This window comes from Hyperolius riggenbachi, chromosome 6 (assembly GCF_040937935.1).
Source record: "Hyperolius riggenbachi isolate aHypRig1 chromosome 6, aHypRig1.pri, whole genome shotgun sequence".
Classification (NCBI taxonomy): Eukaryota; Metazoa; Chordata; class Amphibia; order Anura; family Hyperoliidae; genus Hyperolius; species Hyperolius riggenbachi.
In genome coordinates this window covers 235,355,587-235,383,149 of record NC_090651.1, presented here as the reverse complement: position 1 = coordinate 235,383,149, position 27,563 = coordinate 235,355,587, and the positions used below count along the sequence as shown (strand labels likewise).

General features: G+C 42.5%; 1 protein-coding gene across 3 annotated transcripts in view; it reads right to left on the bottom strand.

Moving 5' to 3' along the window:
- The window catches only part of LOC137521378 (EF-hand domain-containing protein D2-like), a 195,333-nt gene that overhangs the window by 123,571 nt on the left and 44,199 nt on the right, over nucleotides 1–27,563 (bottom strand). For 2 of the 3 annotated variants that reach the window (XM_068240535.1, XM_068240537.1), the window contains exon 2: nucleotides 6,137–6,595. In XM_068240535.1, the coding sequence (XP_068096636.1) occupies nucleotides 6,137–6,477 (341 nt within the window). In that variant the 5' untranslated portion in view covers nucleotides 6,478–6,595. Of the gene's footprint in view, nucleotides 1–6,136; nucleotides 6,596–19,302; nucleotides 19,421–27,563 lie in introns of those variants that run through there. The other variant, XM_068240536.1, reaches the window with a different exon arrangement.

Genomic DNA, 27,563 nt, shown 5'->3' with positions numbered 1-27,563 from the left:
CTTGATTTAAGCAAAATGAGTGACTCTCTGAACAACATCTCCTGCCCACGAAACCGGAGCATTAAAGGACGATGACCCCAAGGCTCACGCAGGGTAAAACCAGCATGTGCCACCTTACTCGGTCCCCACAGCAGGCCTTAAAGACTTCAGTCTGAGCAAATCGGGCGCTCTGTGAAGAGTTGCTGCCTCACACTATATCCCTTTGTTATCTGGGCATAGAATACTGGCAACTTGGAGCCAGTTCTCTCCCAGATATGTTATACAATTATAGGTTATGTAATTATATGTTTTATGTTATGTTATACCTCCTCAGTTTAGATGAATGTTTGTTTTATATGCGTAGCCAGTTCAGGTGGAAGACGGGAAAATAGATTGATCGGAGCAAGATAGCTAAGAATATAATAGATAGGCATATAACTCTTCCAATATGTAATACAGTCCTAACGTCTGAACGAAGAATGTACCACGCTTACCCACTATGAAAATTGTGAGCCATAATGTTCAAGGGCTTAATAGCCCCATAAAAAGGAACAAATGCATTAACTACTATAGATCCATGAAACCAGATATAATCTTACTACAAGAGACACACTTCACTAAACAATCCTTCCCCAGATTCTTTCATAAGGACTACCCAACCCATTTTCTATCAACTACTAAAAAAATAAACGGAGTGGCAATTCTCATACATAAAAGCCTACCCTTCACCTTCAAGAACAAAAGGCTGGATAAAGAGGGAAGATTCCTGATCATAGAAGGGGAAATAGCGGGCAAGGGGATTACAATAGTTAATATCTATGCCCCCTCCTGTAAAAGTGGTACCTTCTTCGCTGACGTCACTAACAATCTGAGGAAAACGGATAACCATGCCATAATAATGGGGGAGACTTTAATTTGGTCATTAACACTAAACTGGATTACCAATCCCCAAGCACAAAAACCATAAGGTCTCCTCCCCGAAAATCTTTCCTGGGCATGCTTAAAGAGTTCCACCTGATTGACTCTTGGAGAGAGGCGCACCCTAGAAAGAAAGACTTTACCTTTTTCTCAAATCCACATAGAAGTATGTCAAGAATAGACTATATATTTGTTGCAAAATTAATAATCACCGGAATAAAAGCTTCCAAGATTACCCACTTCCCCCTATCTGACCACTCAATTATGGTTTCTAACTTTGCCCCACTCCATAGCCTCCCTAGCAAACTTAAATGGAGAATCCCCCTATTCTTTCTATCTAACCCACGACTTATTGAACAAACCAACTCCTTCCTGGTGGAATATTTCAACCATAATAAGCCAGATGATACCTCAACCAGCAATTGGTGGGATGCCCACAAAGCATATATTAGGGGGCATATAATCAACCTACAAGGGGCACTCAAAAAAGACAAGAAGCTCCTTAAAAAAGATCTAGAGTCCAGACTGCAATACTTACAGAGTACATTCTCCTCCCATATGTCCATCCCTGCTTTGAAACTAATTCAGGACACTAAAGAAAAACTTGATGCGGTACTGACTGAAAAAACAGCCAGCCAATTTCGTTGGCTCGGAGCCAAGAAATTTTATCTAGCCAATAAAGCTAATGCTAATCTAGCCAGGAAACTTAATGGGCAACAAAGGGCATCTACACTACAGCCTCTTAAACTACCAAAAGGTACCCTAACCCATAATCCTAATAAAATCACAGGGTTATTTAAAGAATTTTATTCTAATTTATATAAGAATAATAAGTCATCTAATCCAGTAAACATAAAGGAATTCCTAGATCAGACTCCCCTACCACAAATCTCAGCAGAACAACGAGACTCATTAAATGCCTCATTCACACTAGCAGAAGTCACCTCGGCCATTAAAAATCTTAAACCCTTTAAAGCCCCAGGGCCGGACGGGCTCACCCCTCAATACTATAAAAAATTCTGTGAGACTATAGGCCCTCACCTCTTAACATACCTGAACTCAATACGAGATGGACAACAAATTTCAGCAGAATCCAACAAAGCCACTATAATCGTCATTCCCAAAGAAGGGAAAGACACTAAATTTTGCAAAAATTATAGGCCCATTTCCTTGATAAACGTTGACCATAAAATCTTAACTAAAATCCTGGCCGTAAGACTGATGTACTACCCCACTTAATTAACAACGATCAGGTAGGATTCTTAAAAAACAGACAAGGTCCGGATAATATACGCAAAAGTATGCAACATACTTCATTACGCAAAAACGCACCACCTTCCTATGCTACTGCTCGCAGTAGACATAGAGAAGGCGTTTGATTCACTAAACTGGTCATACCTATACGAGGCATTAAACAGGTATGGGATTGGGGGACAATTTTTAACAATTCTAAAAGTACTATATTCCAATCCCTCAGCCAATATACTCAATGCGGGGTTTGAATCAGAGAGCTTCACTATCGAGAGAGGATCCAGACAGGGCTGCCCCCTGTCTCCTGCATTGTTTATATTGGCCTTTGAGCCACTGTTAGAAAACATTAGGAGGAACCAGAGCATAAAGGGCCCACAAATTGGTAGCAAAATGTACAAATGCAGTGCCTTTGCGGATGACTTACTGCTTACGATCATTTACCCACACATTTCAATACCCAATACACTGGACTTACTAAAAACATTCGGGCTAGTGTCAGGGTTAAAGACTAACCCAGACAAAACAGAGGCCCTCCTAGTGCAACACGACCCAGCCTCAACTAGTCTTCTGCAAAGTAACTTTGCATTTGTGTGGAAGGAGTACGCACTAAAATACCTGGGAGTCCATATCACTCCAGACCTGAACAAATTAGTGGACCTGAACTATATAACCCCCTGATAAAACAGATCAACACTAAGTTACTGGCTTGGAGTAAGTTAAAGAGACACTGAAGCGAAAAAAAATATATGATATAATGAATTGGTTGTGTACTATGAATAATTACTAGAAGATTAGCAGCAAAGAAAATATTCTCATATTTTTATTTTCAGGTATATAGTGTTTTTTCTAACATTGCATGAAGCTACTCCAGAACGACATGGGGAAATTTATATGGGGGGGGGGGGGGGGGGGGGGGGGAAGAAGCCCACGATAAAAGCCTCCACCTTACACAGACATAAGGAAATAGAGGGACTGGGTGTTCCAAATTTAATCAAATTTCAGGAAGCAGCCAGAGCTGCTCAAATCCCAAGTATTTCCTTCAAGACCCACGACTCACAATGGAAAGACATAGAGGAAGCCCAAACCCCTCCATACAGACTGAAAGACCTCCTGTGGATTGAGCACCCTAGCCTTCTCCCTAAAACACTTAAGAACCCAATAACTAAAGAGTCCTTCAAACTCTGGAACACATTAAGGTTCAAATACAAGCTAATATCTCCTAACTCGCCTCTTACCCCGATTACTCTAAACCCAAACTTCAGCCCAGGGCTAGATGTCAAAACGTTTGAGTGGTGGATAGCGAATGGTCTTAATTCACTTCTGGAATTGTGCCCTAATAACAAGATAATCCCCTTCCAGGACCTTAGAATCAGCCTAGGGATCCCCCTGAGAGAACACTTTAGATACCTACAACTACAGCATTTTATCAAGGGTTGCGGTCCTCTACCGACTCCCCCTGAAAGAACAGCCATCGAGCATAAATTAATCAGTTTGGGAGAAATACCCAGAACAATCTCGGTAATATATAGAGAGCTCACATCTCCCCAAACCAATGGAAAGCTCCCGTACCAGGAAGCTTGGGAAAGGGATTTGGGAGTTACATTGTCAGAGGATACCTGGGCTAGAGTGTGGCGGAACGTCTCTAAATGCTCCAGTAACTCCTCCCTGGTAGAAACTTCACTAAAGGTCCTATTCAGGACTTACCTCACCCCTACTAAATTGTGCCACTATTCAAAAAAACATTCCAGAAAGTGCTTCAGGGGTTGTCAAGAGGACGGCACCTTCCTCCACACATGGTGGTCGTGCCCCCAAGCTACGGCTATTTGGAATCGGACCTCCTTACTCTTCAGGGAACTGTGTGGGAAGGAAATAAATCCTTCGCCCCTACACTCTTTACTAAACATAAAGTACGACCATCTAACGAATATGGAAAACCTGTTATATACTAAAATAGCCACAGCTAGTAGAAACCATATCGCACGTTCCTGGCTTTCCGCCAATCTGCAGTGGGAACACATACTGACGAAAATAACTAACAATTGCTCTAATGAATATTTAATAGGTCTAATTAGAGAAGACACAGGCACCTTCTATAGCATCTGGGGCCCATGGCTCAACTCTAGATATGGCAAGAACCTATCATTTGGGTAACTAAATAAGATAATATGGTCTACAGCCATATAACTCACCTAGGGTACAGAACAGCTCCCACTCATCTTCCTAACACTACTCAAACCCCCTTCCAATCCCTGAACACGTTAGTTAAATTCTGTTTGTTGAATTGTTATAGGTTCTTAATTGTAGCCGAATACTCTATCACTCTCTAACACTATGTGCACTGAATGTATATCTTTTCTGAAGGGATAAAGATTTTCCTCCACCTATATATATTCTGCATGCTGTATGCTAAGGTATATTATGTGATATCCAATCTAAGAACCATGTAGTACCATGCTTTCATGTAATGTACCTATTATTGGATCAATAAACTTTGAGAGTAAAAAAAAAGTGGTAATACACTACAAGATCTTCATTGTACAGTCAAGTCAGGTTTAACCAGATTATGAGGTAAAGGCATCAACCATCAAAACATGTTTGTGAGGCCTTCATAATACATAAAATTGGGTAAGATTGGAAAAGATTGGCTATCTAAAGGCAGCCATAAACTATACAATTTTAATTACACCAGAGAGTAAATGTGTGCATCAACCAAGTGAACCTGACAAATCTGGCTTTGCAAATTTGGCCTATTGGCTAATCACGAGACATTGCTCATGCAAATATGCATTTGCTTAGCCACGCTTGGGGGGGTTGCCTGCGCCACCCAGCCTCCCCCTCCGGGGTGCAGCTGCGGTTCCCAGGCGGTGAGAGTGCCTGGGACCCCGCGGTCCCCCAGTTGTATGGGGGCATTGGGAAGCCTCCCCGTGGGGCTCCTGGATAGTGCTAATGTGGCATGAACTAATTCCCGCAGGGCGAACGCTTTGCGGTATTCGTTTTTTGACCCTGCATAGTTTGGCGTGCGACAGCAAATGCATATTTGCATGAGCATTGCCTCATGAATAGCCAATTGAGCCAGATTTGCAGAGCCAGACTTGCTAGGGTTAAAACTTGGGGTTAGAGCACACATACATTTTCCTCAGGTAAGCATTAACTATACAATTTTGTTTGCCCCATTAAACAGAAACATCTATAATTTGGCAAAAATGGTAGTGGATTTTTGAGTTTGTGATGAACATTACAATCAAATGGAAAACAAAGTTATATAGTGGCTTTAAAGGACAACTGAAGTGAGAAAAATATGGAGAACGTCCAGTCAGAAACACCCGATCTGCAAATGCTTGTTCAGGGTCTGTGGCTAAAACTATTTGAGGCAGAGTATCAGCAGGATAGCCAGGCAACTGGTATTGCTTAAAAGGAAATAAATATGGCAGCCTCCATATCTCTCTTGCTTCAGTTGTCCTTTAAGCTGGCCAAGCACCATACAGAGGATTAATGCTAGTTTCAGGGTTAGGTATTTGGTTAGTAGATTTCAGTCTCGGCACAGATTTGTTCTATGTCTGTATCTGAAATTACACCTTAATATAGTACAATGATTTAGCTAGTTCTGACCTGTCTGTACGTTATATATGATCGGTCAAAAGGAGGTCAGAAAAGTTTAACATAAAACTACCTTGGCCTAAAACATGACAGAGATTGGGAGTAACTAGAATGGAGCAGTGCTGTCACCTCACGTGTGTCATCTGGTAGCAGCAGTCCCAGTTCAGTAACCATCAAGTAGGAGCTAAAATGACAGCATGAGACCCACACCCTGAGGTGTAACTAGTCAACAATGCTGATGTAAAAACAGTAAATACAGGCAACAAAAAGAAAACAGGATTCTAATTGCTACATTAAGATTTGTTTGTTGGTGTTAATTACCTGGTAGTCATTTTGTATTTAAGTTGAATAAAAGGAATGGTCATACCTGTCTTTCTAGGGTGACACTTACCTATCGTCGGCCTGACGGGCAGCTGCTTCTTGCTGGATAACTCGGGGGTCTTGCATGCTTAGCCGCTGTTTGCGTTTGTTTCGTATGCTCAAGCAGATTGACAGCAGAAGCAGAGCTATACCGGCGCCCACCAAGACATAGGCTACAGAGAAAGTCTTACTCTTCAGATTGACTTCTGGAGTCTCTGGCTTGCTACTGTTTCCTTGGGGTTGGCTAGGTTTTTCATTGCTGCCAAATCCTGGGACTAGGTTCCACACTGCCATCACAACGCCAAGTATTAGAAGGCCCACGCCAATGGCGGTGAGGGCATAATGGGATCCACTGTATTTAGACTGTGCCATGTTAACCGATATGCACAACCACGGGAGTCTTTATCTTCTCTTGGGTGTTGGGTTTACATCTTTTGCCAGTGGAAACAAGTGTGCTACCTGGTGTACAGACCCATCACAGTTGTGCCACCTTAAAAGTGAAAAATATAAAAATAAGAATCACTAATAACACAAAATAAAAAGTACATTTACAAAGGACAGAGTCATTTAGATGTCCAATCATAACCTCAGGTGGAGGTGGATTGGTTCATTTTGAAATCAGTTCTTCTAAACCAGAGGACGTGTCTTAGTTCTAAAAGAGGCACCATAGTGACAAATAGTACAGTGTGGTAAAGAGACCCATTCTTACATTAATTATCCTGGTTTCAGCACCAGAAGCCTCCTATATCTATATAATGCTATGAAACTAACCCCCCCCCCCCCCCCCCAGTGGTGCTTAGCCTATCAATTAGCTTAAAGTTTAAGCCCACACTCCTGAATTTTTCAGTTATGGAAATTGAGTAAAGGCATAGGCCCCTATTCATATTTTGCTTTTGGGGGAAAATGTAAACAGAGAAAATGCACTTGGAAGACAAATCATAAGCGCACAAAGAATCGAGCTGTCAGCAAAGTAATCACACTCTTCATCTAAACCAGGGGTGTCAAATCCAAATCCAAAGAGGACCAAAACTGAACACTGGAACCAAGACTCAGGCCAACCTAAAGGTTAAATGGTCACCTCCCTATCTTATATAAAAGTTCCTTTATGTCGAATGGCCTCCCTCCCCTATACAGTTCCCCGGTGTGTAGTGGTCCTTCCTCACATATACAGTTCCCAGGTGTCTAGTGGTACTCCTACTAGACAGTTCCATGGTGTCTGGTGGTCCCCCTCCACTTCGAACCACTGAACAATTACCTGGTGTATAGTGCCTTCTACCTTCCTCCCCCACAGTCCCACCACTTCTCTGGTGATCTAGGGTTTCACCCCAATATTGCTTCCCTGGTGGTCTACAGTATGTCAAGCATAATGTAAAGTGGTGAATGGACATATTTGAAGACTTGGGCCAGAGTTTGACATGTATGATCTAAACAGAGGCTGATGTTTTTGAAATGTATGATCTTGAAGTTCAGCTTCACAGATTTTATTGCCAACACATCGGGTTTGTTCTGCAGCCAAATTTTCACCAATACTCAGAAGTCATGATGACTTTCTTGCAGCATTTCCTGGGTGCAGGCAATATTTGCATATCCTTAGGAGGATTACATAGCAAGTCAGCTATATAAACAACTAGGCAGCTTTGATAAGCAGTATTTCTTCACTTGCTTCCAGTGCCAAGAGGAAAACCCAACCATAAAAACCACATGAGAAGAACACAAGTACTGACTTTTAAAAAAGGAGAGATTTCCCAGGAAGAGTTTACTGGTATAAACATAGTATTGTTCTCTTTTCATTTATGGTGGGAATGCAGCAAATACTGCAATTCCCTGAATTTGAACATTCAGCTTTAAAAAAAGAAAAAAAGAATAAAAAGCCCGTGGTAACTGCAGACCCATGTCTACCAGAAGAGGTCTTCACAGTATAGGTTGGTTAAAGGGGTGGTAAATGGAAACACTATTTATTACCAGGCAAGTGCCTAAGTAAGCAATGCCAGTTGTTCAGCCAAAAGAATCCCTCCCAGCAGACCAATCTGAGCCGAAAAAGATTGGTCATGAGTGCCAGCGATCATTGGCAAAGCAAATTTGGTAGGTTGGACATCTAGTGTGTGACTCAACATACAAGAACCTTATATTGTCAGCCAACTGTAACATAATGTAGAACTGAACAAATCTCTAAGATAATTTTTTTTTTAGCCCCCCTAAAAAAAACCAAGAGGAGAAGCGACCAACACTGCACCGCATACCTGGAAAACAGAGCATGGATGGCATGCTGTGATCGTGGTTGCAAGTTATATGTATATATATATATATATATCTTCTTACATTACATCATACAATACTGCACTATTGAGCACACAGTCTTTCTCATGTCCCAGATCCTCAGGGGTTATTGCTACTGTAACCACCAAGAACAACACCCATTATCTCTAAATAACTGTGCCCATAATTATGGGGGATCAGTAGAGGACTAAAGCCCGCCTTGGATTCCAAATCCCCGCCCTTGCAAAGGGGGTGAATTAAACTCTACTGGACCACGATAAAGGGCAACATCAAAATTGGGTAATATATGATATGATAACAGCACTTGAAGTGATACAGTATATAATTAGCACTACAAGGGGTACACTTTAAGTTAGAACAATAAAATAGGGGGTGTCACTATGAGGAGTGGCTATATAGGGTATTGTATATTGAGGCACTAGGAGGTGGGTGGAGGACACATGTTGTTGGTCATGTATAAAGGTGATAGTCCAGGTTTAGCCTCTATTTTATCGCAATGGAAAACATTTGGCCACTTCCTATAAATCATGCTCTTTTAAGGACCAACCCCCCCTCCCCCAAATGGAAAATAAACCCGCTTAACTCCCTCCCCATTGTTACAATATTTTCTCATTGATACAGTACAAGAAGACAGTATATAAGGCATAAAATAAACCCCTTATTACAAATTTATTTTGTCACCATAAATACATTGCACCAGCAGCATAGTGTGTCTTGCCAAACAGGATAAATGAATACACTCTGTGGTTTTTATCTATAGTGCACATTCTTAAAGTGAACCCGAGGTGAAAATAAACTGCTGAGATAAACAATTATATTTATCCTCCTACTCCTAAAAATGAATTTTTTAGACATCCCAGGATTTTATTTTATATTTAAACATTTAGAAAGTAGGTTGAAGGTTTTATTGTCTCTGCTCAGTTGCAGTCTATTAACCTCCTTGCCCATTATCCCGAACTCAGTTCGGGGTAACCTGCGCAGGAGGATTTCTCAGGCCCCGCTGGGCCGATTTGCATAATTTTTTTTTTGTTACAAGCAGCTAGCACTTTGCTAGCTGCTTGTAACATCCGATCGCCGCTGCCGATCCGCCGCTAACCACAACGTCGTGCCACCCCCCCCCCTCCAGACCCCTTGCGTAGCCTGGCCAATCAGGGGTGGCCCGGTATTTTCTATGACGTCCCGACGTCGATGACGTCATCCCGCCCCGTCGCCATGGCGACCGGGGAAGCCCAGCAGGAAATCCCATTCTGAACGGGATTTCCTGCTTACTCCGATCGCTGGAAGTGATCGGAGTGGCTGCGGAGCTGCCGCTGCTCAGCGGCTATCATGTAGCAAGCCCTGTGCTCGCTACAGGATTTTAAAAAATAAATAAATTTAAAAAAAAGCGCTGCGCTGCCTCCTTGCCGGGGGAATTAGACCGGCAAGGAGGTTAAGTGTCCCTAAATGAAAATGCATGAACTATATTGACCCTTTTCTCTCTCCCTCTGCTCTCAGAAAATATGTAGAAAAATGTATTCTGCCAGGAAAACTTTTATGGCTGTCATTGGCTTATCAGTGAAACACCCTGGTTAATATGTTTTGTTTAGTACATACTACATGTTTATCTCATGTCACCTTGGGTACACTTTAACCACTTTACCCCCGCGCGTACGGATTTCTCCGCCCCTTTTTCCATCCTTTCACCCCCAGGGACGGAGAAATCCGTACTTTGCACACTCCCGCCGCTGTCCGCGCTCCCGCTCGTAAACACGCCGCCCGTAAACACGCCGCCGCCCACTCGCCCAGAGATCAACGAACGGGAAAATCCATTCCCGTTCGTTGATCTAAGCCCCGCAATGATCTGCTGCCGCTCGGCTGAGCAGCGCGATCATTGTGAAAAAATAACAAAGTCCCAGCCTCTTTCTACTTCCTGCAAGCGTCCGGAAGGACGCTTGCAGGTCGCATGAAACAAATTGGTAATGTTGCCATCTTGTGGCCAAATAGTAAAACTACACCCTAACCATTTTTTTTTTTACACACAAATAAACTTGTTTTACACAAAAAATTAACTCCTTACCTCCCACACCCCAATTTATTTATTTTTTGTAATTAAAAAAAAAAAATGTACAATTTAAAAAAAATACATAAACAGTTACCTTAGGGACTGAACTTTTTAAATATTTATGTCAAGAGGGTATAACACTGTTACTTTATAAACTATGGGCTTGTAATTAGGGATGGACGCAAAACTGAAAAAAAATGCACCTTTATTTCCAACTAAAATATTGGCGGCAAACATTGTGATAGGGACATAATTTAAACGGTTTTATAACCGGGATAAATAGGCATATACATTTAATGGGTTTTAATTACAGTAGCATGCATTATTTAAAAACTATAAAGGCCGAAAACTGAAAAATAAATTTTTTCCCACATTTTTTCCTATTTTCCCATTAAAACACATTTAGAATAAAATTATTCTTAGCATAATGTCCCACCTAAAGAAAGCCTAATTGGTGGCGAAAACAACAAGATATAGTTCATTTCATTGCGATAAGTAATGATAAAATTATAGACGAATGAATGGAAGGAGCGCTGAAAGGTGAAAATTGCTCTGGTGGTCAGGGGGTAAAACCCCTCAGTTGGGAAGTGGTTAAAGCTATAATGTGTAAAAACTTGGAAAAGGCATGTCTTTAGGGCTGAGGCACACTTGGCAGCGTTCTGCACAGCATGTGCATTTTCAAAAAAAAAAAAAAAAAAAGCTCTCATGTAAAATTGCCATGACCACTTAAAGGAGAATCGCATCAAAATTGGTCATGGCGATTTCAACTGAATGAGAGAGTTTTTTCAAATCACAAACGCTGTGTAAAATTGTTCGGTGAAAATACTGCCAAAAAAGGTCTAATTGGTCTCTAAAGCAGCAGGTGCCTATTAATTCAGCAATAATTTTATTACTTACTACACCCAAGGGATAAAAATCTGACTGCAGCGTGTCAACTTTGTACTGCTCAATACAATACAAAGTTATGGGAAACAGAGTATGCACCACAGCCAACCTGAATGTGGTTTCTATTCAATGCCCAGTCCAGAAAACACTGGTGGCACAGATGGCTACAGTATCTATATGGTAAACTCATAAGCTGCAGCTACATACTAATCCCGTGAAATAACAAAACTCTCTGCTTTAGCACATCCTACAAAGTACCACACTCATCAGTGGGTATTACTAGCATATTATGCTATAATGACCATTATGTAATGCAGAGGACTTATTCATGCACTAACAATGCACAGAGTAATGACACACTAATTTAACTATCATTTCACAGAAGTGTAATATGTCCTCTAGACAGACTACAGTACTTAGCAATAAGCCAGATAAAGACTTATGTAGCATTGTGTAAAATTTGACATTTAAAGCGGACCCAAACCAAACATTTTTTTTTAATTCAAAATATTTAGTTGCACGACTGACACAAAGATAAATAAACACTCCTTCAAGCCTATGAGAATTTCAGTGCATGCTTTTCACCCTTCTCTTTCCATAACTAGGGTTATACAGGTGGCAGCCATTAGCAATTCCTCCTTTGCTGGACACCATCTACTCCACCAGTTTGCCAGATTCTGTCCCGGCAATATGAAAGGAGGGGAGGGGTTCCTCCAATAAATGTAAAATATTTTATATTTGTCATCATGCAGCTGAAAAAAGGCTGCTATTTATTATTATAATTTAGAAAATAGATTTTATTTCTGAAATCTTATATTTTTAATTTGGGTCCACTTTAAGGCCAACTGACCTGAGTATGGAGGCTGACATGTCTCCTTTTAAAGAATACACATGACTTGGCTCCATATTCTTCTCAATACAGTTGTGCTGTAAGTAAATGATCAATACCACTCCCCTGTCTTCATATAATAAGATCTGAATAATCTGATTGAAAAACACTAAGAATTGTACCATTAATGGGCACCTTTAGGGTGCTTTCACGGTAAGACGTTACAGGCGCACGTTAGTGCAGCCTGTAACGCTCCCCAACGCACAGCAATGTAACACAAGTGGGCTGTTCACAGTGCCCACGTTGTAACGCTGCATGTCAATCTAGAGTGCAGCATGCTATAGCGTTAGAGAGGCTTTGCCGTGTTAGCCTGCTTGCTCAGGCGCAGTGATTAGCCACATGGCTAATTAATATTCACTGCACTGTGCTGTCGTCACTGGCGGGACCACGTGATGCGGAGTGTTCCGCTCACGTGGTCTCCACCAGCGCATGCGCACTATAGTATGCATCACAGACGCATCAAAGAGCCGCTTAACGCGGCTATTTGCTAACGTCCTCTGCCACCACCACCATGCGTTGCGTTAGGTGCACATTATGCGACCTTAACGTAGCACCTAACGCAACGTCTTAGTGTGTAAGTAGCCTTAGAGTCCAATCACAATTGTACTCCATCAAATGTTTCACAGAGCATTGCTATAAGTAGGTGCGTGAATAATGCATTTCCACTGGGTGCCTTGCCACAATAGCTGCAGCTCTCACTAAAGCCTTGTACACACACACACACACACACACACACAAAGTTCGACTAGGGAAGCACTTAATGACCTTCTCTGCAGAGAACCTAGCATATGTACAGTGGCACCCCATACCCCAGCTAGATTGGCAGATCGATTCGGCGGAGGGCATCGTCCTACTAACCCCGCCCACTATCTGAAGTCACTCCTGTTTTACCCTTTTAGGCCCCCCAATCGCTAGCCTGTAGGAGAGCACTGCATCTGTACAGCGTCGGCCCTACAATGACACCAACGGATTGGGCCTCAATCTCCACTGGGTGACATGCCTTGTATGCGAATAGGAAGCAGGGCTGTGGACTCTGTACAAAAATCTTTCGACTCAGACTCCTCAGGTTAGGATTCCACCAACTCCGACGCCTCTAATTTACATATTACAATCTTTTTGATTGAAGTATAAAGTATGTAACATAAAATGCATCTCTTAACTGCCAACGCTTAGGAATTTTACCGCGTGCATTTGGAAGCGCGTATGAAGTGGTAACATGCAAGAACGGCAGAAGGGTATAGACAGCTCTTCTGCTCTTCACATCAAATGCACTGTGCAGCAGTAGGATGCGCTATGATGCACTTGCGTACTGCTGCATGCATTCTGCCCGCAAGCGCAGAGCTGACCCATTCACTGTCAATGGATGGGATCAGCAGTGCAGCGGGTCCAGCCAGAAGGCTAGTGATCATACACATTGCGATTGCAGGGCATCTGCGCTGCATAGATGTGAACGAGGCCTAAAACTAGTCCTTGGTAAGAGTACTTGTAGAAGGTACAAACAGGAACAAAGAACATCTATCAGGCCCTAGGCAATGTAACTGGGTACATGTAAGCATGATGTGCAGGTACAGGAGAATGAGGGGATTACACATTTTTCAGGTACAATCTGAACCAGGTTTATGGGTGATAAACAGTACCTCTGTGTTCAATGTGCACAACATACTCAGTGGATTCCCTGCAGCTCTGTGGGGAGTGCATATGTAGAGTATAGTACTACTGTGTAACTTAAAGTAAACCTGAGACAGATGAAAGTGTTATACATACCTGGGACTTCATCCAGCCCCCCTTCAGGCTAATTAGTCCCTCAATGTCCTCCTCCGCCACCTGGATCTTCTGCTATGGGTCCAGGCACTTGAGCCAGTCTGGCGTAGTACGCATGCACACACTCCGCCGCCAGTAACGTACTACACCTGCGCAGCACTATTGCGCAGATGCAGAACGCTCCCAGCTGTGGAAGCGGCACGTGGCTGGACTGCGCTGACTGGATGAATTACCGGGACTCAGCGCAAAAGATTCAGGTGGTGAAAAAGGGCAGCAAGGGACTGATTAGCCTGAATGGGACTGCTTTATTAAAGCAGCACAAGTAACTAATTTTGATTGGTTTATTTCATGTTTGTAGGCTAAGCACAGCTATTACTGTATATATAATATATGATGACTTATCTGAGAAATAGAACATTTTATCATATTTCCTATTGTAATTACAGTTTAAATTCATTAGGAGTTGGAGCATTTATTACCAACTCCAGGTACCCAAAAATTGCCCCGACTCCGGAAGACAGAGCAGAGGCCCATATGCAATTCACTTTTTCGCCTGGTTTTCTCCTAGGTGATATTTTCTCACCTTGTCATAAAATGCCAGTTAAGCCACCAGCAAGCAAGAAAATACCAAAATAATTTAAAAGTAATTTTTTACTAACTTGTGTGTATTTTTTTCAGTTGTAAAATGCTGAAAAGTTATTATAAAGATTACAGTAGATGGAAATTATCTCCTAGGAGATAATTCAAGAGAAAAAAAAAAGCTAATTGCATATGGGCCAGGGTGCGATACAGATGTATAACTGATAAAATAACAATGCCGGTTACCTATAATGTCTGTGCCTCAAAGTCAGGTTTAATGCTGGGTACACACAGATTTTCTAGTCGATTTACTGTCAGATCGATTATTTCCAACATGTCCCATTTGCTTTTCGATCGATTTCCGAGCATTTTCCGGTCGATTTCCGTGTACTTTAATGGGAATCGATCGGAAAATGCTCGGAAAACCGGAAAACGATCGGAAAGCAAATCGAACATGTTTGAAATAATCGATCTGACAGTAAATCAACCAGAAAATCTCATATAGTGTGTACCCAGCATAATGTATTAGCTAGAAAGAAATACAGGCTCAGGAGCCTTTGTTGCCGGGATCTAAAGCTATGCACACATGCTGGATCGAACCTCTGCCGAGGTGGCCGATAAAAGCAGCCTCGGATGAGAATCTAGCGAGACTCCAGTGAGTGTACAGCAGCAGCATCACCTCTGCTAAAGATCTGGCATGCTGGAACATCTTTCACTGTCCCCCAACTAGCGCATTGTTCTTCCAACTTCCCGGCCTGCAGTAAACTGCTCCATCGCATGCTGCTCGTTGTCCATCCACTCCCCCTCCATAGCAACAGACGCATCTCTAGCCTGGAGGCTAATGGTCTAATGGTGCTTCTGTACAGTCGCCTCTGCACTGCTGGGCAAGAGAAATGTATTGGTTTATATTAAGGTTGTCAGTTTCTCAAACTAAAGAACTGGAAGGGTAGGTTTATAGATATGCTTGTTTTTACTGCATGCACACAAGGTATTTGTGGAGATTGATTAGAATGATACTGGTGAGAGAAGTTAGCCTATTGCGAGAGCTTTCAAAAATTGGTTTCAGGCGTTTTTGCCTAAACTTCAGCTGACGAACGGCCTGGTAATGTTCTGGATAATTTCAGCATGTAGACGTTACTCGAGGTATACCACACATTTGATAGCCGGTCATGGCTCTATAACGATGAAGTCAAAATGTAGTGGTACACCCCAAGTTTACCATGTAGGATTATGATTGAAAATCTCTGGAGGCATTACATGTGAGGCTACAGGACAGCCTACAGCAGTGCTAAACTATTAGCTTTAGAAAAGGATGACACGCACAAATTTCAGCAGCAAGCACAAGTCCAGGAAATCATCCTGTTTTTTGCTGCTTAAAAACATGCCAAGGTACAAGCTTACCTGCTACAGGGCATCTGCTTCTCAAGGGAACAGACCCTAGTGAGACTGGGAAAATGGCAGCCAAGCCAGGAGTATTTCATCCTTACAGAATGTACTAGAAGGGATTGTCTGAGATGCAATAATTCCAGTTTGCATGTAAATTTCATGTAGCTTGGAACTGGCCCAATGAAATACACTTCCTGACAAAAATTCAACATTTGGCATGACATTTGTATGCAAACCAGAAAAATCATCTCATTGGCAATCTCCATTCACCAGATGGATTTTATATTCCATTATTTGCAAGATCTGGCAGCACATAAATTAAATAGTAACAAAAAAAAAAAAAGACAAAAATAAAAAACGTGCCCAAGAAGTATACGTTTATTTAACATCTGTCAATCCCTGGGAGGTAATTTACTCAATTATGGTATTGATAAACATTTGTTCAGGCCTTGCAGGAAATTCAATCATGATGTGGTAAAGGGAGAGATGTGAAGTCTGCCTGTACAAGGAGCAAATTATAATATAGTGTGTGTGTTAGTTATAAACCTAGATAGAGGTGTTAGGAGATTAACCCCGTATGTGGTGGTGGAGTTTTGGTTAGGGTTGGGTGGGGTGGTTACGGTTAGGCATCAGTAGAGGGAGGGGTTCAGTGTAAGAATGGGGTTTGATTTAGCTGTAGTAAAAGATCGGTATCTTTTACAGATATTTTACCCTTGTCATTAACGTTGCAAGAGTAGAATAATCGGTAAAGCCTTTTTTTTTCATGTACACCTGCAGAAAAATGAAGGGATTCTTTCTCTATTACACATTCTTCCCACACAATCTGAACCAGGTTTACAGGTGATAGACAACACCTCTGCATTCAATGCGCACAACATTCTCCGTGGGATCACTACAGCTCTGTAGGGAGTGCATATGTAGAGTATACAGTACAGTGTAAACTTAATTTCTAGTCACAAACCCCAAATTTAATAACATATCAAATTAATGGTTTGAAAATCATGTAGAATTGGTAGAGGATATGATACTCCAATACACTTTTTAAACAAATTACAGCTCTTAAAAAAAAAAAAAAATTATATGAATGCCAGTTTGTGTAATCGCTCAGCTTGATGTTGCAATAGGGACTAGGGAAGGGCAATGTGCAAATAATGCTCAGTTTATGCCGGATTATACAAATTGTGTATGAAACTGAAAGCACCTTGAAAATGGACCAATCGGCTCCTGTAAAAATGGAATTTGGTAAGTCCTTTTTGAAGCTGCATACATTTGCATAAACCTGCAGCACCGCACGTCAATGTAAATCCGTACTCGTGACGACTACTCATCGGGCTTTATTCTTACAGCAAAGATGTTATTTTATGCATAAAAAGTTCCTGTGTACACAGATATACAGTCACAATCTGATATGCATCCATATTTTTAGGACCATAGAACTCACTTTTTCTCCCCCAAAAGTGGGGCAGAAAAGTCAGTGCGCTTTACGGTCCGAAGGTGCGCCTCCCCCACTGCTTCCTATGTTCTCTGCCCAGTAGCAGCGACTGCAGTGATTGGACCAGTGATGGAGCCATGCTCCCGCCTCCCAAACCATCAAGTCCAGTCAAAAGGGCAGGCGACTGGGATTGGGCTTGTGACATTGCAGTACTCCAGCACTGATCTGGAAGTTGACATGAGCAGCGGTGACATTGAGGGAGCTGCCTTTTTGGATGTCCAGATAAACTCCTGCCACATCATTTGGACTTACCAATCGGTGGCAAGTATATCATTTGCTAGGGAGAGAGATGCAGCACAGGGTGACTAGAGACAGGAGGATACAGGGGGCAAAGGAGGTCAGAGAGGACAAGGAGACACGGGGACATAGGAGGACATCACAGGGGAACAGAGGAGACACGGGGGACAGGAGGACACAGAAGGAACAGAGAATGACACAAGAGGTACAAAGAAGGCACAAGGGGGACACAAGAGGTACAAAGACAACATAATTGGGGGGATTGGGCAGAAGATTCACAAGATGCCCCTGCACCATGGGTGCATCAGGTTTAGTATATTTTTCCCCTGGTTTTTGTCCTCTAAACCTAGGTGAGTCTTATGGTCCAAAAAATATAGTATATCTAAAAATACAGTGTGCCTTATTTCAGCAGCACAAATGACTTGTTTTTATGATTGATTTATTATTCTGTGGATTAAGCACTGCTATTACTGTATATACACAAGTTATTGCATGATGACTATTCTCTGAGATATAGAATATTTTATAAGATTTTTTTCTTTACAGCTTCAATTTAGAGAGTTGCACCATTTTTTTTTAGGACTCCGGATATCCAAAAATAGCTCAAACTCCAGCTTCACAGCCGTGGATGCCCCCAATGTCCTCTCCCACTTCAGCAGTCAAAGCTGGAAGATCTTCAGTCTGGTATAAGGTTTCCATTGGGAGTCATCCTGCTCATCACCCCTTTTCCCTCCACAGGACAGCTTGGCAGAGCTGACCATCAATCGTGTATGTAAAAGAGTGCTACGAGCCCATTTTGCAAAACGAATTTCTTTATTATGTACAAGGCTTGGGCTGGGCTCCGACATGCGCCTGATCATGGGTGGCCAGCAGGAGTGGACAGTGTAGTGTCTGCTCCAATGGTCTGCTGTTGTCCGGCTGGGCAGATGCATTAGCACCATAGGCTATATGGGGAACGCAACTGCTCTTTCAGGATTATTGGGGACTGCACAGAAGGGGGGCCGCTTACTGCAAAGGATCTAATGGATTGAGAGGCTGACAAGTATGAGCAGCTCTTCTATAGAAAATAGGAGCCCTTCACTTTCAGTTTTGCAATGAGCGAAGAACAAACAAAAAAATGTCCGTTTTCAGATCAAGTGGGAACACAGCCTAAAGAACGGGTGGCTAATTTCACTTTCATTATGGTGCTAATTTTACAAAATTACCCTTCCCAAGGAAGATAAAACAAGCCGATTGCTCAAGACTGGGCAGAAGAATGACAAATATGTTACTGTTTTGAAAACATGCAGAGGCTCTGACAGAGTGTTACCAAAACAATGTCATGTACAAGGGCACAGGGAAATATAAGACATGTAGCAAAGACTTGGACATTTTTTTTTTACATTATTTTGTTGCAGAAAGATGTATTGAATTCAACATCAACAGCTACAACTCAATAAGCACAACAATATTATCAAATGTTACTATCGAATATAATAGGGAAGGGGAGAAAAAAAAAAAAAAAAAATCATGCCATCACCTTGGCATCACCTATGAGGCTACCAGTCAGGGCATTGACTGGTCTGCCTCTTAACTGTGTTGGATCGATAATCGGGATTTGTGCAGAATAGGCCAGGTATATTGTTGATATCGTACAATTAAATAATTTACCTGCACCAGCAGTTACTATACTTCAGCAGCAAGGATTTTTATTTCATAAAATGCAGTACAAAGCTATGCAAATATAGCCTTATGTATTGTTCCTGGCTGTGAACCCGCTTTCTCCTGCCTGTAACACAAAAAGACAGGCACGCAAAATCAATATTTTCAACAACACTAAGTGCAATAGTTTTAATAGATTTATTTGTTATAGTCACGGTTTATATTTAATCTAATATATGAAGAGGGGACTGGTGTGCCCAAGCCTAAAAAGACCCCCGTACTCCAGGGTCCGTAGAACCCTAAACTAAGTGAAGGTTAGCACTACCACTAATAGCAAGCGCTTTCTTTTATTATTATGCATGTACATGTGACCGCTACATACAGCATTGTCCACTGTCACCAACTCTACCGTGCACCAACCACATTGATGGCCCACAGCATTGCACTGCATCATGCTGAAATCAGGTGCATAAAATAGAGATGCGAGGAAAAATGGCCGCGTGGTGAAACTGATCTATGTCTAAACTATAAATATGGTTAACTGGGCACCAAATTTAAAAAAAAAAAAATTATGACGATGGTAATGATAGTAAAACATTGGTAAATGCTACTGATATTTTACCACAGCTAAACCTAACCCTACTCCTAAACAGCACCCTCCCATGCTCCAACACGTACCCTGAACCCCCCCCCCCCCTTCCTGACACCCAACTCCAAAACCCCCCTTCCTGATGCTTAACCTTAACAGACCCCTCCCCCCAACACACAAATAACGTAGTAAATACAAAAACTATACATTTCAAAAAGGAGCTACACTTTGGTTGGACGGGCCCAGTGCCTGCTATTTATTATAATAGCGTGTGCCCAAATATTTGCTTTTGGCGCCCAATAGCTGATATTTACATTAGAACCTATGGGGCCCCCAAACTGTCCATTAGCCGCAGACATGCACATTTCCTGCTTCCCTGAAATCTACTGAATATTTATGGGTAGTGTGTGGAAGGGATAGATGCCCCTCTATAATCCGATTCTGATCAGAAGGAGCATTCATCATCATCTTGCCACATCGAGCGGCAATCTATAAATGGATAGGCACATTTATACATCGTACCATACATAGTTTGTTTAAATTAAAATAAATAAATCTGTCCATCGAGTTCAACCACAAAGAAAAGAAAAACAAAAATGCACACCAGTCCGCAACCCACACTTATCCCAGTTGATCCAGTGATAAGTTTCTGGCAGATTGATTTGTCACAGTAAAATAATTTTTTACATGTGTTTGGCCACCTTAATGAGTTTGAAAAAAAAAAAAAAACCTCATCTTTACCCAAACATAAATCAATGAAGCATAGAGTTGCTAAAGTAGAAAAAAAAATACAATTCAAGTTGTTGGAAGATTAGTTATAGCGGTGGTCTGGCAGTTATAGGCAGTACGGTGAAAAACTGTATTATTCCAGGGACCTGAATACTATGATCCATACTATACAGTGTCCCAGAAATTGCATAAGAGCTCCAATTTTGGAAAAGAATCCAGATTTGAACCGATTGCCCAGATTCGTATATCAGCATAGGATATCCAAAGATATATCCATATGTATCATAAGCTTGTATTGAAGCAACAAGTCGCCTAGTTTGTATGCAAGTGTCCAAAAGACAATAACACAAATGCAGATGGAGACAGTACTCTGTTGCAGATCGACGCAATGTTGCTAACAATAGTCCAGTATGCAACCAGTATGATGAAGCAGTTAGGGTACGTTACCACTTGTGCGGTGGGAATCGCCGCGGTAAAAAAAAAAAAAAAAAAGCGGATGCGAATTCTCATGCGGTTGTATGCGAATTCGCATGCAAATTCGCATGCATGACAATGTATGCAAATTTAACCATGGCAGTGCCTGTGTGCTTTTCCATTGATTCCATGCGAATTCGCATGAAAATTCACATACCAAAACCGCATGCAAATTCCCTATTAAATACATTGTATATGAATCGCATAGCGGTATGCGAATTCTGATGGCTCTGCCGTGCAGATTTTTCTGCACAGAAAAGCGCTCAGAAATCCTGACAAGTGGAAACCGTCCCATCCACTTGTATTGTATATGAGAATCTGCATGCAGGAAACGCATGCAGATTCACTCTAGTGGAAACGGGCCCTTGTTGTAGAAAACAAGCACCAAGATGCACATAGACACGAGTAAAGAAGCTCAATAGGAGTTGACATAACAGTTCCAATATGAAACAAGGATTCATTAGCAATATAAAGCTGGGGAGAGTAAGAAACGTATGTGTCCCAGTGGTCGTCGGCATGAGCCTCATGATATTGGAGTGATGGCCGCTGAGCTGTGTACACAGGGAGCACGATCCGTTTTGCAAGGGCTGGAAAGCAGTAATACACCACCTATCTGTCACCAACAAGTCAACAGGTTTCACTGAATGCCTCAGCTCATCAGGACACAGACTGCCAGTTGTGTGTGTCGCGTTCGGTTCCCAGGACGACATTTATTGTGTCCCACCTGGAAGCGCTTCTGCCGTGTCATCAATGGGCGCAGATTCTACATTACAGGCTGTGCATCCGGCCCGGAAAACCACTGCTTACGGATATGACCAAATTTAAATTATAAGAATAAAGAGTATTTTTACTTTTGCAATTCTATGGTTCATTTGAGTTATTTTTGGGTACAGATGGGTTCTGTGTCAGAAGCAGCTATTGAGGCAATTAAGGGTGTGCTGTGAGGTTCATTCATGATTGTGTACCATCACCCACACCCCTGCAGTTAAAAACACAAGTCAGTCAAGTGTCTACAACGCGTACAAAGGAAATCACAGCCAGGAGACTTGGGCGCAGGATACAGCCAATATACAGCTTATCCTGCTGCTGCACAAGTCCCAGCGGCGTTCATTACTATTCCCCTTCCAGGTCCACGTGGATGGTGGGGAATGATGTAATTATTGCTGTTGAGCTATTGCTGGCAGACAAATTACAGCGTTTTAAAGGTAACCTCAGCTCCGTCTTCTGACAGCGCCGAAGTTACTCAGTGTGCACCGCTATAGCCATAATTCTTATTACAGTCTATGGTGGCGCCGGCTGCATCCAAATCTCCTGCACGGGATTCCTTGTGTTCGGCTACAACCGTCCCCCCACAGAGTCTGTTAAGCTCCTTCATCTGGGTTGCTTCAGGTCACTGTAGTATTGTTTTCCTATGAAAAACATCATATTTGGGCACTCGGCTTATGAAGTTATGAGATTACATACTTCTGATTGTGTGTGGACATGGGCTTATGAAGAAGATTTTCTAGAGCCTTACATACAGCTCCTGTGCATGGCTGTTTATGGGGCACTAAAAACAAAATACATACCCAGGGCCCGACAATTGTTTATAAGCAGCCGTCTCATATTTAATAGTTCATGATTTTTTTTTTGTTTTTTGTTTTTTTGTGCCTAGTGTGTCCTTTCAAAACTGTGCCAAGGAAAACTATGGTTATTTATGGAGAGAGAGGGAAAAAAAATAGATGAGGATAAGGAAGAGGAGAAGAAGGTGGTCTGTGCTCTGCTGTGAAGCTCAATAAGTATGTAAAGGGATGATAAAATAGCAGATACTAGTTAAGAAAAAAGTCACAAAATCGACTTGGAAGCATTTCTGAACATTATGTACCAAATCCAAGGTGGTGAAGTCCGAGGCAGTTTTTGGGTACCTGGAGTTGGACACAAAAGTGTGTGTGTCTTAAGCCTTGTATACAAGTACAAGGATTATCGCCCACTGGGAATTGGGACTTGATATCACAAGTGACAGTTTGTATCCAGTACAGTCTTAAAGAGAACCTGTAGCAAAAAAAAAAAAAAAGTTCCCCTGGGGGGTACTCACACCTCGGGAGGGGGAAGCCTCAGGGTCCCAATGAGGCTTCCCCCTCCCCTGTAGCTGCAGGCAGTCCAGTGCTGGCTCCCACGAAGTGTCCCAGAATCCTCCCTCGACAAGCGTTGATTTATTTACCTTTCCTGGCTCCAGCAGGGTGCTGTTGCGGCTGTCCGCACAGAGATAGGCGAAAATAGCCGATCTCTGTCGGGTCTGCTCTACTGCGCAGGCGACTTGCGCCTGTGCAGTAGAGCGGCCCGACAGCGATCGGCTATTTCCGTCTATCTCCAAGCAGAGAACAGATACTGTAGTTGCAAAGAAGATATGTTATGGCGAGTGCACTCAAATATGAAAAACAGCCGTGGACCATATACAAGTCAGATGGTGCAACATCCAGAATCAATAGGAAATTTCATTCAATTATTCAAAGAGAAGCAGAGCATTCCAGGAGCAACCAATCCATTGTAAAACATTAAACTTTTAATATACTTCTTAGTAAAAAGGACCACATTGGTAATGAACGGCTAAAAAGATTTTTCATTCAAAAAGCAAATACAAAAACAGTTGATACTTAGCAGGTCACTGCAGGTATATGGAGGTGCGGAGGTGAAGTCGACGGCCGTTTCGCCCCGTAATGAGGGCTTTCGAGACCGAACCCGATACTGCGCCTGCGCTGGAGCCGGGAAGGTAAATATTTACATCCCCGCTGGTCGGAGAGCTTTATCGCTGCCGCCATGGGACCGAGGAAGCCTCAATAGGATCCAGAGTCTTCCCCCACCCAGAGGTGAGTATCCCTGAGGGGAGGGTTTTTTTGTTACAGGTTTTCTTTAAGGGCTCGTTTCCACTATTGCGGTGCAGAATCGCCTGGATTCCACCGCTGTTGAAATTCCATGAATTAGCATGCGGATGCGAATTTTTGCGCGTTTTTTGCCGCGAATTCGCATGCGAATTCGCATAGGTGAGGGTATATGCGAAATTAACCATGTCACTGCCTGTTTGAATTACATTGGTACCTATGCGAATTCGCATGCGAATTCGCATGAAAATTCGCATACCATAGCCGCATGCGAATTTCCTATTAAATACATTAGCGGCGATTCGCATGCATTCCACTCGCAGGCGAATTCGTTGGCTCTTTTGTGCGTTTTTTTACCGCTGAAAAAAACGCACCTCAACAACGCTACAGTGGAAACAGGCCCATCCACTTGCATTAAATGTGCGAATCTGCATGCGTTGGACGCATGCAGATTCGCGATAGTGGAAACGAGCCCTAAAGGACAACTGAAATAAGAGGGCTATGGCGTCTGCTCAGTGATTAACTCCCTGTTGGGCAGGAAGTACTTCACTGGGATTTCGATCGGACCACGCTGCATCACACCGCGATCCTGTCGTTTACACATACTGCGTCACCCATTGACTTGCATTGCTGCCTATTCTGTGCAGTAGGCACACATCATGCGACACCACGCGACAGACTTTGCATTGGAATTGCAGCGGTTTGAATACTTCTGGCACAACACGTTAAGTGTGCAAGTCTCCATAGACTAGCATGGCCCTTCCCTTGCAGCGGGGAAGCGTAATAGGGACCTTGAGGTTTGGGATGCATCTGTTGCTGTGCAGGGGAGAGGAGGGACGACATATGGCAGACAAGAGTGGGGTGAACAACGCTCTAAGGCAGGGGTAGGGAACGTTGGCTCTCCAGCTGTTAAGGAACTACAAGTCCCACAATGCATTGCAGGAGTCTGACAGCCACACTCATGATTAATAAAGGCAAATGCATGCTGGGATTTGTAGTTTTATCACAGCTGGAGAGCCAAGGTTCCCTACCCCTGCTCTAAGGTGTTACTCAGATATGCCGGACCTTTAGTGATCTTAACCACTTTACCCCCAGCGGTACGAATTTCTCCGTCCCTTTTTTCCCCCCTAAAAAACCAGGGACGGAGAAATCCGTACCTTCCGCGCTACCGCCGCTGTCCGCGCTCCCGCTGCTCGTGCGCACGCACCCGCCGCTCGTGCACGCCGCCGCCCGCTCGGAGATCAATGAACGGGAAAATCCATTCCCGTTCATTGATCTAGCCCCCGCAATGATCTGCTGCTTCTTTCAGAAACAGCGAGATCATTGTGAGTCTCCCAGCCTCCTACTGCTTCCTGTAAGCGTCCTTCCGGACGCTTACAGGTCGCATGTAAACAAACACTCTGTGGCTATCTTGTGGCCAAATAGTAAACTTCACCCTAAAAGCATTTTACATATTCAAACATTACATTTACACAATAAATTAACTCATTACCTCCCACACTCCCCAATTTTTATTTTTTTTTTGTAATTAAAAAAAAAAAAAAAAATACAATAAAAAAAAAACAAATAGTTACCTTAGGGACTGAACTTTTTAAATATTTATGTCAAGAGGGTATAACACTGTTACTTTATAAACTGCGGGCTTGTAATTAGGGATGGATGCAAAACTGAAAAAAATGCACCTTTATTTCCAAATAAAATATTGTCGCCAAACATTGTGATAGGGACATAATTTAAATGGTTTTATAACCGGGACAAATGGGTTAATACATTTCATGGGTTTTAACTACAGTAGCATGCTTTATTTAAAAACTATAATGGCCGAAAACTGAAAAATAATTTTTTCCCACATTTTTTCCTATTTCCCCATTAAAACACATTTAGAATAAAATAATTCTTGGCATAATGTCCTACCTAAAGAAAGCCTAATTGGTGGCGAAAAAAACAAGATATAGTTCATTTCATTGGGATAAGTAATAATAAAGTTATAGACGAATGAATGTAAGGAGCGCTGAAAGGTGAAAATTGCTCTGGTGGTCAGGGGGTAAAACCCCTCAGTGGTGAAGTGGTTAAAGCATAGTGGGGCTATTAAAATCAGAGGGTTATAGATCAGTACTATTAGATTATCAGCATCACCACAGGTTTGTAACCTGTGCGTGTCCTCTGTATGACCCATATTTATGAATGAAACATTAACTCTACTCACTGAATTGCATTTTATGACAATGAAAACCAGATAACATGTGGTTACAAGACTAGCCACACCAGAATGCAGGATTCTCTTACATAGAGCACATTGGCAGAGGCCTAAAGCCTACAACCCGCCCTATGTACAATAGTCAGGCAGATAGATGCATTCTGGGATTCAATTATTAAGGTTAATAAAGGACAGCTGAAGTTAGAGTGATATTGAGATATTGCTATTTAAATGATGCAGATTGCCTGGCAGTCAAGCTGATCCTCTGCCTGACGATGTATGGGCAGATTGAGCAAGAGAGATCTGTCTCTGATAAGAGAGAGATCTGTTGCCTGCCGGCTCTGTAACGCACCATCATCCGTCACTGCTTCCCCTAATGTGAATGTGCCCCCACACTACAGATGCGATTTGATGGATAGACCAACATCTGAAATTCGGCTAGCCAGTCAGTCAGATGGACTGTAATATATAGGTTTACATTATCATGTACACATTTTGTTCTTCAGATCAAGGTTTATAGTCAAAGGAAACACCTGGTTATTGCATTTACTGTACAGCAGACCTGGGCTGAATTCTGAAAAAGTATCTGTGGTCTGAAGCAAAGCATTATGGTACCTTATTGCTGCCGCTGGCATGTACAGAGTATTCAAAACCAGGAACAAAACATGCAACTCTGGTCACTATAGGTCTTCTTTACTTCCGATGTAAAAAGTACTTAAACCAACTCTACAGAGAGCCAAACATGCAATGCTTTTCACTAAGGTCATTACAGTGAACTTCCAGACTAAAACTCTATTCAGCAACACTGAAAAGACTTGGTATTTCTTTAACTGTTTCACAGCATCAGAACTTAGTTTTTCTTACCAAAGCCTGACTTTTAGCTACGCAAAAGCTAAGCTCTGCCCCATCAGAGAAAACTGCCCGGGCATTTTTCCCCTGATGCTGTGCAAGCATGATTGGATTTCTGATGTGGTTGTTCACGTTGCTTAGCAACTGAGAGGAGTGATCAGGACACAGGACAGTTAGAACTGTGTCTCATGCTCCGTCGCCTCATTACAACCAAAAACATGGCTGCCCCATGAAATCACAAACATTTGCCTGTTCTTTTAAAAAGGGTGGGTAATGCTGGGGATACACGGTACGTGTCTGTACCGTGTATCGACCAGCTGATCCGGCCAGCTGATAATATTCAGCTGGCCCGATCATGCTGCTCGACCCGCGCCCGCTCGATTCCCGCCGGCGGACAATGGCAGGGAATCGAGCGATGATAAGGAAGCACCGGCGGGGACGAGCGGCAATCGATCCGCGCGGACGAGCGGGGATGCGCCAACATCGAGCCGCTGGCTCGATCCGGCGCATGAAACGTGCCGTGTATGCCCGGCATTAGAGATTATATAATCTACAGTATCTAATTAACATAACT